The sequence below is a fragment of the Diabrotica undecimpunctata genome, chromosome 2 (assembly GCF_040954645.1).
Source record: "Diabrotica undecimpunctata isolate CICGRU chromosome 2, icDiaUnde3, whole genome shotgun sequence".
Taxonomy (NCBI): Eukaryota; Metazoa; Arthropoda; class Insecta; order Coleoptera; family Chrysomelidae; genus Diabrotica; species Diabrotica undecimpunctata.
In genome coordinates this window covers 165,351,314-165,363,628 of record NC_092804.1, presented here as the reverse complement: position 1 = coordinate 165,363,628, position 12,315 = coordinate 165,351,314, and the positions used below count along the sequence as shown (strand labels likewise).

Sequence of the window (12,315 nt, the reverse complement as noted above, 5' to 3'; positions counted from 1 at the left end):
TGGCAACGTATGGCTCTACATCGGTTAGTTGGTCCTGAGACAAAGTGTCTTCGAGGACCTGTTGATAACAACGGATAAAAATGACAATATTGGCAAGTTAGGACAGATGTCGGAACAAGTCAGTCAGTGCAACTTACGGTAGTTGTCTAAAATGACAGAAGCCAGCATTATTTAAAATTGAATAAATTACAATTGTAATAATATAACAGTATTAACCATCTATTACTTTCAGGTTACACTGATGATGGAATTTACATTCCGAAAACGTTCTGTATTTGTGATATAGCCTGTTTGGGTGTTTTATTTATACCGTTTACTAAAAATTTTGAAATAAAAATTTTTTTTTGTGATACATGGTATACAGCCAGCTACAGGAACTTAGTTTCCCCGTGGATTTTAAATCTTGTTGCTCCTCCGTACGTTTTTTTAAATGGAATGATAGTTTACTTACTGCTACAAGTTCACTTTTCATTTTACTTAGTTCATTGCTTATCTTTATTCGCTCCGCGCGTGACCATGGTAGGGGTACCTTGAAACGATGCCAGCGTGCGTAGCGGCGAAATATGACAAAATTGGACACTATCTTTTTAAGCATAAATTTTATCAAAAATGTGTGCAAATACACGTTGCGTATTTAGTTGTGCTAATAATAGCAAAAATAGTAAGTGTAGTTTTTATAGGTTCCCAAAGATTACATATAAATTAGAGAAAAGAAAAAGATGGATCCGTGCTATTAATATGAAAAAGGAAATATCACGTAACCTCATTTTTATGCAATTGAAATATTTAAATAATTTACCTTATAAATGATATTTTATAAGGCTTCAATCTAACTGCAGAGTGCCTGATGACTTTAGCTTTTATATCATAACTTTTACTATTACTGTTTTTAATTATATGCTCTTTCGCGTGAAAAACTTGATTTGCCAGTACTAGATTTTTAACTTTTCTTTTCCGTTTGGGCTTAAAAAGATATATTATGATGAATTTTAAGAAACCCAGTTTTTAATACTACATTTATTTTGTACATAAACTGAAAAAATATAATTAAAAAGTTAATTATTAATAATTGTCAATTTCGCCTGTATTTAACAATGTCAAACATATGTCATTAATGTCATATGTTTAACCTGAAAATTGGTAGGTCCAAAACTGTCAGATGAAGGCGGTAGGTGTCGCGTCAGTCACGCACGGAGCGAATAGACTAATCACACACAATAACGTCTAGGTCTGATAACTTAGGATTAGAACCTTCTTCTTAGAGTGCCGTCTCCCTACGGAGGTTGGCAATCATAATGGCTATATTTATTTTGGAACTTGTTGCTCTAAACAAATCAATCGATCTGCATTGATACCAATCACGTATATTCTGCAACCATGAGTTCTGCCTTCGGCCAACAGATCTTCTTTCTTGAATCTTTCCCTGTATTATGAGTCTCAAAATTTCATATTTTGGCCCCCTCATCACGTGGCCTAGATATTCCAGTTTTCTGGTTTGTATAGTGGTGATTAGTTCTGTTTCTTTACGAACCCTCTACAGTACTTCTTTATTTGCAATTCTATCAGTCCATGATATTTTTAATACTCTGTGGTATAACCAGAGTTCGAAAGCCTTGATTCTTTTTAAATTGCATTTTTTTAATGTCCAAGTCTCAGCTCCATATAATAATATTGAAAATATATAACAGCGAATGGTACGTAGTCTGATCTCCAAATTTAGATTTTGCACGTTAGGAGTGGCTTCATTCGTATAAATGCTGATCTGGCAAGGATTAGAACCGGACAGTGGTAACTTAAAATTCACTATTATGTGAATTAATTCCTGCTTTTTTAACTTATTTAGTTCCGCTGTTAAATCTGCAACTTGACTATCGGATGCCATCATGGAAACTTCCAAAGTAGTAGTATAGGAAAAAAACTTCTTTATACAAAAAACCTTTTTTTTTATTCTTTTTTGTGTTTTCTTTAGTTTTTTTAACAATAATAATTTTTTGTATTTTATTTTCTTATGTAAAATTTAATTACAAAACTTTTATTTCCATACAAAATTATTCTAAAACCAATAGTTCTTGAGATATATGCGAAAAAAGTGGAAAAAAATATCGAATTTTTTAAATTCTTTTCATATTTTGTCTAATAATAAGTTAAGCACACATTTTACAACTCACGCATAGCGATATTATTATCTGTAATCATATTTTGGAGCGATTTATGCAAACAACTGCCTTTATATGCTTCACACCCAAAAATCGTTATTTTAAAAAGATATCGTCTGGACTATACAGAAACACAATGATTTGGTAAAGTATTTATTATATTAAAATATAAAAACAAAAATACCCAAAACTACTTATGATTAGTCTAAAATAATACCGGATCAATTCCCGCCAATCTATCCCAACTCTCTGGAATCGACTCTGAACCATAAAGAGAACTCTTTATTTTGATTCTCTCAGTGTCATCTAAAATAATCTTAAAATCAGTCTGCACGTAATTTTTTTTAGCCTCCTCTTTTATCATAGTAATTCTTTCCATAATCATATCGAAAAAAGCGCTGGGTGTTACCCATTTTAAAAAGAATGGATCTATTTTACAAATATCTTTTGCAGATAGACTGTATTTCCTATCCACCCAGATTTTCAAAAGGTCTAAATTAACTAGTTCCTTGACATCGTTAAGGCATGAAAAAACTTTTAGGTTCTTTGGAATTGTGGTAAATTCAAAAGGAGTCTCTGTTTTTAACATGAACTTTTTTATTACACCTTCCTGCTTCATATAAGAAATAATATCTAAAATATACTCTTTACAATCTTCGTTATCTTCTAGCGAAATTAAAAGCGATATTTTTCCTGCTTTCCAAAATACTTTATACAGTGTTGTAAGATGAAAATCCCTGCAAAAACCTTCTTCCAAAAGGTAAGCCTTAATTTGGTGATCAGATATGTTGTTGAAAGCTGCATCAGACATAGTAACAATTTTTGTTAGGGGATCTATTTTAAATTTTTCATCTGCGGTTGATAGCGAATTCTCGATTAGCTGATTAAAAGGTTCACAGAGTTTGCTTAAAATAAACGGTTCATTTTTTATAATAACTACATCAGTGTTATCAATAACCTTGTTCCAAATGTCAAAGTTACCAGATTTGAAGTTGATTAGCTTTGGCAAAATGATGTATGGGCTCAGCAATAGTTCACCAATTTTCAGAATAACATCTTTCTTGGATAACATGTAGTTTCCTCCTAATTTACCTTCAGCCCAATTTTCAATATAATTTTTGTAATTTTTAGCAAATTCAGGTTTAAACTTAGGGAACAGTTTTTTGATTAAATCATTAGTTGAATGCGGATAGGCTCTTTGATTAGTGTAAAGATAAATTGGAGGTAAGCCGCTGCTGTGTTCAGGCGACAGTAAAAATACGTTATCGTTATCAGTAGACACATTCAAGATGTAATTTTTCTTTGTCATTGGAAATATTTTTACTTTAATAGGTAGTGGTGTTGGCTCCGAAGGTTTTGTAAAATGTTTAATTAATTCTGGTTTAATTTCCACTTGTTCTGGAAACTTCGAGCTTGTATTGCACGTCGTAAATATCAAAAAATGCGTTGATGAACTATTTTTGTTTTGAGTAACATAAGTATACTCCTTTTCCAAAAATATTTTTGCATCTTTTAAATTATCAATAGTTTGGGGTGTTTCAGATATATTTTTGCATCTAATAGCAAAAACCACACGTTTATCACTAACATTTTGTTCTATTATTATATCTCCAAATGTCGGCCAGTTTTTGTTGTTGACTGATATGTTGAAATCTGTTGTATTTGCGTCTAAAGCTAACTTTAAACTTAAGTATGACACCAAGGAATAAACGTATGATTCAAGTCTGTCAAATGCCAAGTTGTCACTGCGAACTTTATATTTCTGAAAAAAAAAATGGTCATTAAGTATTTAAAACTGTTTGTAAATTTTAAGTAAAATAAATATCAAAAATAATAGTTATTAAGCAAAAGTGATTTGTTTGCTGTTAAAAGAGAGTTTAATTTTAAAAATTGTATTTGTCACGTCATTTTTAAACTTTTAATAATAAATTTAGTATCTCTATATTTTACATTCCAGTAGGTTTCTTTTATAAAAGTTCAACGTAAACCACACTAGAAAGGATGAATTCTTTGTCCATTCTTGCACCGAATGCTTGATGGGCACTATACATGTTTTATTATTGACCGGAAATATATACTAGAAACTTTAACAGCTACCGTTCTGCGTGAAAATACAATTAAAGGTTGGTTTTATACAATTAAATTATCCTCACCTTTCTACAAAATTCTTCTTTCTCTGGTTCATGTATGGTAGCGATCGCATCTAAAAATTTAATTAAAAAATAACGTTAATTCCATCTATTATCTTAAACTCTACGATACGTTTTTTTTTTTTTTTTTTTTTTTTTAATTTTTTTTTTTATTTAAATTAATGTGTCTTGGCTGCAATGGCCGTTGACACAAACAATATTGAGAGAGCCTATGACTAAATAATACAGTTTTATCACTAAGATATAAGTTAAAGGTAAAATACATGGAAAACAAGGGGTCATAATTTGTTGAACAACTGAATGTCTTTCAAGAAACCAATTAGGTTAAAGACTTGATCGGGCGAGTTTAAAACATCTTTGATATTTGACTTAAGTTTATGTTGCACTCTGTGTTTTGCGTACCGGGGACACTCGATCAGAATATGTTTCACGGTTAATACATTTTAGCAGATTTGGCAATTGGGCTTCGGCTCGGATTTCATTAAATATTCATGTGTGAATCGGGTATGTCCTATTCTTAATCTTCGGATGACAGCTTTTTCGTTTCTAGACATATTTGGAAGTTCAAATTTTTCAACAGTCTGCCGGATCTCATGTAATGCATGATATTGTTGTTGCTTGAAAATTTGCTTTAGGTCATTACAGATTTGAATAAGTTGGGCTTTTGAGGATTGACTGTTTACACAAGAAGCTTGCTTGGCTGTTTGGTCTGTTTTTTCATTACCGGGGATGCCGACATGGGATGGTAGCCAGATGATCGTGACATCTACACCTTGAAAAGCGAGTGCATTGTGTGTCCTATGGATTTCTTGAACTAAGGGATGCTGAGAGTTTTTATATATGCTTGATACCTTTTTAAATAATGTGAATATTTCGTATTTAACATAGTCTAGTTGTAAGTTTTAATAGAAACGTATTTTTAACTAAAGTACTGGACAAAACTTTTAAACATTTTCATATTTCTACCTTAGATTATTTTGAAATTTAAAACCTATTCTGAAATTCTGCTGAAAAAATTGCTGCTTTAGCATTTTACAAATTACATAAATAATTTTAAAATTTGTAAAAATTTTAAATAGAAAATCTAAATTGTTTGTTTACGTTTCTAACAAATATTTTAACAACACTCTTGTAATGTTTTTATCTAAATTCACATCTTTTGTTAAAAAAACTCTAGTGATCCATATCTTTCTAGGGAAGAGCATCTTACCTGTTCTCAACCAAAACATGCATGTCTTTAGCTTTTGGTCGTAGTAATATTTTATTACGCCTTATAGCTTTATTAAATTTTAATAAACCTATCCGCTTGACGAAATCCTGCAGATTTTTTACTGTTGAACTTAAAGGATTTTTTTGTAGCCATTTTAAACCAAGTTTGCTAAGATCTGTTATGTCACTGGAAAGGCTTTTATCGATACTGTATTACCCCATATTACCCCATATAATATTGTACAGTGCAAAGTAGAAGTACTATTTTATTACACAAAAAAGTGCTCTAAAAGATCTTGACAATTACCGACCCATAAACCACTTCTACAAGATATTCACAAAAATAATAACAAATTTTTACCAACCTAGAGAACAATCAGGTTTTAGGAAAAACTTTGGATCACAGTTCCGGAGCGTGCTTTCAAAAAATTGGATTGGGAAACCAAAGGAATCAATGTCAACGGCGATATGCTCTTTCACCTACGATTTGCGGACGACATTGTTCCGATAACAAAAAACTTACAAGAGATTAGAACTATGCTTACGGAGTTAGATGCCGCCTGTAATGAAGTTGGTTTCAAACACAAATTTGCTCTGTTTTTTTTTTGTTTGTTTCCACAAATTTTGAAAAGACACAATACAAAATCTGGGAAAACAAATCTGGTACGCAGCGAAAATCAAAAAGTCGACTGTAGTAAAATAGGATTCTTCTTCTTAGAGTGCCATATCCCTACGGAACGTCGGCGACTACCATGCTTATAATATTTTTATACTGATTTCGGTCTTGCGCTACGTGTAGCAATTGGTCCGCTGTCAAACCTGTCCACTGCCGCAAATTCCTCAACCAAGAGAGTTTCTTCCGTCCTATCCATTTCTTTCCTTCGATTTTACCGTTGAGAATTAGCAGAAGGAACTCATATCTTGGTCCTCTGATTATATGTCCAAAATATTCTAGTTTACGCCTCTTAATAATATTTAATATAGTTCTTTTATGTCCCATTCTTCGAAGAACTTCTTCGTTTCTGGTTCTGCTAGTCCATGGAATTTTTAGTATCCTTCGATACAACCACATCTCAAACGCCTCGATTTTATTTATGATATCGGCGTTTAAAGTCCAAGTTTCACATCCATACAAAAGTACAGACCTACAAAATAGGATTAGTTAATAAATATAAATATTTAGATCATCAAATCCGGTCTGGAGTAAGGCGGTAGAGATAACGGCCTACTGGTTGACACGAGTGGGCAGAACAAGTCTGTTACGAGTGATACGCGCCTACAGGAATGTATCTGCAGCAGCTTTGTGGACTATTACTGGATGTGTTCAATTGCATGTTTTGGCTGTGGAAAGAAAAGAGTTATATGAGAGAAGAGACCTAAACCTTGCTAACCACCGAGAGAAGACAAGAAAGGGAAAGGTCCATTGAAAGATGACAAGAAGAATGGAACAGTACGGATAATGTGACACAGTGGACAAAAATGCTGATCCCGGGCATAAAAGATTGGGTGACTCGAGTGTTTTAGGGCCTACCTCTCTTGGTTCAGAAAGGCTGGCACAGATGAATGCCTATACTGAGATCACTCAGACACTGTAATACATACGATGTTACGAGAGCGCAATACACGGATAGTAGAAAAGAACAGAATAGAAACAGAGACATGTGCACTTTGTTACAGTGAGAGAAATGATTAAAATAATGATTGAAAATAAAGCAGGTTGGACTAGTGTACACAACTATATCCGTGCAGTGATCAAGAAAAATAAAAGAGGAAGAAAGATAGCTGTACCAACGGCAAAGGTAATAGGGAAAGAAGCTGAAAGTTAAAGATAGAAAAGTGAGTCAGACTGTATGAGTTAGATTGTGTGAATCAGACTGTGGGAAAGGAAAAAATGCCCGTCTGGGAGTAATGCCGTACTGGCATCTAGGAGTATTGCAATGAGGGCCTTTCACGTACAAGGGATTCCGCTTTCGGATTGCTAGATGACAGAGGAGAGTCTGAAAGGTCATGGCGGCATCCTCTACTAAGATTTATTTTGAAGATTGTAGACCCCCTTATAAAAGGATCAAAAATAGGTCATGAAATCCAAATTGCCAGGGACAACTAACCTGCTAAATAGCAGTGAAGAATCACTTTAGCATGGACCGCATATAGAGCTCTATCACACATCTTCAAGAGCAACATGCTAAATTATTTAAAAAAGAAAACGCTTGACTAATATGTGCTTTCAGTCACGAGTTACGGCGCGAAACAATTTCCTTTACCTAGGCCACAGCAACCAAACTCAGAGTAATCCAAAGACGAATGGAACTCTCGCTAGTTGGACTATCTCTTAGAGACAGGGTTAGAAATTAAAAAATAAGAGGGAGGATATGCGTCACAGATGTTATAGAGCACATAGCATGGTTAAAGTAGAACTGGGCAGGTCATATGGTCAGAATGAATGACGGGAGGTGGACCTAAAAAATTACAGTATGTACACCATAAGCAGATGAAAGAGGCAGATGTAGACCACCTACACGATGGACAGACGATATCAAAAGAATCGCTGGGAATTACTATACTCTTAGAGCTTTTAGTTTTTCTTTTGTAAGCAAGAGATAATATTGATAATATAAAGAGACTCATCCGAATTCTCAAGCACATATATGTAGAGGGCAACATCCCGGAAGAATGGCTTAAATCGATATTTTTACCTCTACCAAAAAACAACAATCCCAAATCATGTAATGACTATAGATTGATAAGCCTAATGTGCCACCCTTTAAAGATTCTCTTGAAAATTGTTCAAAACCGAATTTATAAGAAATGTGAGGAGCAGATAGATGAAACTCAGTTTGGCTTCAGAGGAGGCATGGGTACAAGAGAAGCATTATTTGCGTTGACGGTACTCTTGCAGAAATGTCGGGAATATAACAAGAGTGCATATGTATGCTTCATAGACTTTAGGAAGGCCTTTGACCGAATGCAGCATATGAAGTTAATAGATGAATTAAAAAACATCAATTTAGACAAAAAAGACATTGAGTTTATTAAGGCTATATACTGGAACCAGAAAGCAGTAGTAAAGGTGAACGATATAGAAACAAATAATATACCGATTGCGAGAGGGGTTAGGCAAGGATGCGTCTTGTCTCCGACGCTTTTCAACGTGTACTCACAGGTCATATTCAGAAAAGCCTTCTGGGAAAGAAAAGAGGGAATAAGAATTGGTGGAGAAATCATAAACACCATCAGATTTGCAGATGACACGGTAATTATGGCTGAGAGTATGGAAGAACTACAAACTTTACTAGATGCAATAAATAGTGAATGCATTCAAATGGGACTTGACATCAACATAGATAAGACCAAATTTATGATAGTATCAAGGAGTCCAATAAATAATAAACAACTAACTCTTGGTGGACAGCAAATAGAGAGAGTGACAAAATATAAATATCTGGGAGCTTACATCAACACAGAATTAGATCCAGACCAAGAGATCCGGGTACGAATAGAAATGGCAAGGGCAGCGTTCTTAAAATTCAAACAATTGTTCTGTGACAAAAATCTGAATACTGCGCTGAGACTGAGGTTTGTTGAATGTTACGTCTGGTCGCAACTATTGTACGGGGTAGAAACATGGACACTAAAAGCGCAAATAGTTAAAAAGATTGAAGCCTTTGAACTTTGGATATACCGGAGAATGTTAAGAATTCCATGGACTGCCAGGGTCACCAATGAGGAAGTGCTGAGAAGGATGGGTCGAAACAAAAAATTGTTGAGAACGATAAAAGTACGCAAGACTGCATACCTTGGACACATACTAAGAAATAATAAATATAGTCTTCTGCAGGTCATCATGCAGGGTAGAGTCGATGGCAAAAAGGGAATAGGTAGAAAGAGGAAGTCATGGCTGCGAAATATTCGAGACTGGACAAACATGACTGTAGACGAATTATTCCACGTTGCAAAAGACAGAGAAGCTTTTAAAAATATGGTCGCCAAACTCCGTTAATGGGGACGGCATAGGAAGAAGAAGCAAGACAGGATTTTGAACATTGAAAATCCATCCACTGACAAATCTATCTTTTTAAATTTGTAGATAGGAAAAAGTCCCGACTTGACGTTAGCATAAAGTAAGCTTCATATATTTGGCACAAATACAACGACTTCGTAAAGATTTAATAATAAGAATACATTACCGATTTAGTTATTGTGACAGGACCTTATTAAAATAGTGTTGTCTTCATATACATCGGTCGGTCTGTGCGGTCACCCTTGAAGAAGATGACGTAGAATCTGACAAAAACTTTTCTTTTTTTGTAAGGAAAAATACTCTTGACTTTGGGGCAACCGGTCTGCTTCTTTTGAAGCAAATTCCAGGTCCCTTAAGCTAGCGGGGACACATGAGCGGAATCCAATTTAACCTACGTAATATTTTTTCACCAATTTTTCACTAATTTATTACCACCCTAATAATTTTTCACCACCAAACCGCCCTTAATGGGAGCGATTCTGCTGGCTTAAGGTTCAAGCTAGCAGAATTCAGAAAAAAACTTTTTGGTTGATGGCATATTTTTTCACTAATTTTTCACTAATTTATTACCACCCTAATAATTTTTCACCACCAAACCACCATTAATGGGAGCGATTCTGCTGGCTTAAGGTTTAAGCTAGCAGAATTCAAAAAAAAAACTTTTTGTTGACGGCATATTTTTCACCCATTTTTCACTAATTTATTACCACCCTAATATGTTTTCACCATCAAACCACCCTTAAGGGGAGCGATTCTGCTGCCTTACGGTTCAAGCTAGCAGAATTAAAAAAAATATTTATGATATACTACAGTGTTCTGCTAGGTTTTTACGAATTTATTATGACTTTAGTAATTTTTCTCCCCTTATTACCCCTTTAACAAAAATTAAATAAATTTGCGAGTGTGTGTGTGTGTGAAAAACACTTCTGTTGTAATAACTGGTATATTTAATTAAAAATTACTACTTACCTATTATTAATTACTTACTAAAAGTACTACAAATTTCACTGAAGATGGACTGATACGTCCGAAAACGTTTTGAACTTAATCCTTTAGGATTTTTAAAATTTAATTAAATATACCAATCACAACAGTGTTTTACTTCAATGTTCGAGTTTTTTAACTATATACAGCCAACTCACGGGAATGATCCCTTTTTAATTTGTAAAATTTTGTTAAAAAGTAGGCAATGTACAAAACAACAATATTGCAATGTTTAGCATATAAAAAAGTTGGTGAAGTTGGTGTTTGTGTAAATTCTAGCATTTAAAGATGTAAACTACTTTCCTTATTTGAATTTCTAATATTTATGGGAATTATCTTCCACACTGACACATACGGATTTCAAGATTGGAGGGTTATTGGAAAACAGATCCACTATTTAACTTAAAATCTTTTTTGCAGAACATCGGAAGAGATCTTTGTCTTATAATTTTAAGGTGCTTAATCTTCATCCATAATCCAATGGGACCGAATGTTATTCCTGAAGATCGGTTTTATAGAATAAGAACAGTTATAGACTTTTTAATAATAAAATGACTGCTCTGCGTTATCCAGTAAAAGAATTATCGCTAGATGAATCGATATTAACGTGGAAAGTTAGACTTAGTTTTAAACAATATACTAAACAAAAGACATAAAAGACAATATCAAGGTTAGAATTAATTCGTAAATTAATTTATAAAAAAGCAAAGAAAGACGGAATATCGCACGCGAACATTTACCTATAAATAATTGCTAATAAATCGGACAAACGCGAAACGAAAACGAAAAGATGCAGAGTATGTCCTATCCTAAAAATAAGAAAAAACCCAATTTATGAGTGTGTGGATTGTGCCGAGAAACCAGATCTCTCCGTGGGCGATTCTTTCAAACATTTCCATAAACAAAATAAATAAGTTAATATTTTTTTGTAATAACCTTTAATTTTTACCTATATTCAACTAACAATGAATGAAAAATCGACGAAGAATTAAAATACAAATATCTTTAAATTTTTAAAATGCTGCTAATATAAATTTATTTTACCACGCAAATAATCTATATCAGCTGTTCTGACCAACCGGTAATTTCGGTCTCATTTGAATATACCTACTTAAAATATTTATATCCTAAAATGTTTTCCAATATAAATTCTTTATGTTATACACCTAATCTTAAAATTATGTTTTGATCAATCGTTAATACTCTTCTTATTTAAATAATATTAAAATATTAAATACCTAAATTATTTTTCAAATTTTCATCTACCTAATGAATACAAATCTTTTAACAATAGGTGCGTACGGTCCCGACGACCCTCCTTTACAATCAGATAAATAATGTAATAGACGTAATAAAATTATTTCAATTTGAATATTTCTTACCTGGTAATTTATTCTGTGAAATATAAAAATTCCGTTGTATTTACTAAAACTCAACTTGATTTCAGTTATTTTATATTCATAAAAGGGACTAACGATTCGATTTCGCTTAGCCATGTAATACGACTCGAATCAGAGTCAATTTTTTAAAACAGGTAAAATTTATAGTTTTTGGAATGTGTAAGTGTTTTCATATTTTTAATATTTAAACATTGAAAAAATAAATATTAGTTAGTATAGAATAACATTTGAAAATGTTTTTCAATTAGGGTAGTTGAGAAAAACATGACTAGGCTGGTAAAAATATAGTAAAATTCTAGCAGAGCACTCTTGTGTTTTCAAAAAGATATTTTATTCACCTAGTCAATGTGTATCTTGTTGAATGTTTCCCATTAACTGAGGCTTAGGGGGTCAAA

General features: G+C 33.2%; 1 protein-coding gene across 1 annotated transcript in view; it reads right to left on the bottom strand.

Moving 5' to 3' along the window:
- Nucleotides 1-2,295: 2,295 nt before the first annotated feature.
- The window catches only part of LOC140435163 (uncharacterized), a 32,836-nt gene continuing 22,816 nt past the window's right edge, over nt 2,296-12,315 (bottom strand). The window contains exons 5-6 of the mRNA XM_072523916.1: nt 4,310-4,359; nt 2,296-3,918 (exon numbers count right to left, since the gene is read on the bottom strand). Of these exons, the coding sequence (XP_072380017.1) occupies nt 2,362-3,918; nt 4,310-4,359 (1,607 nt within the window). The 3' untranslated portion in view covers nt 2,296-2,361. The remainder of the gene's footprint in view (nt 3,919-4,309; nt 4,360-12,315) is intronic.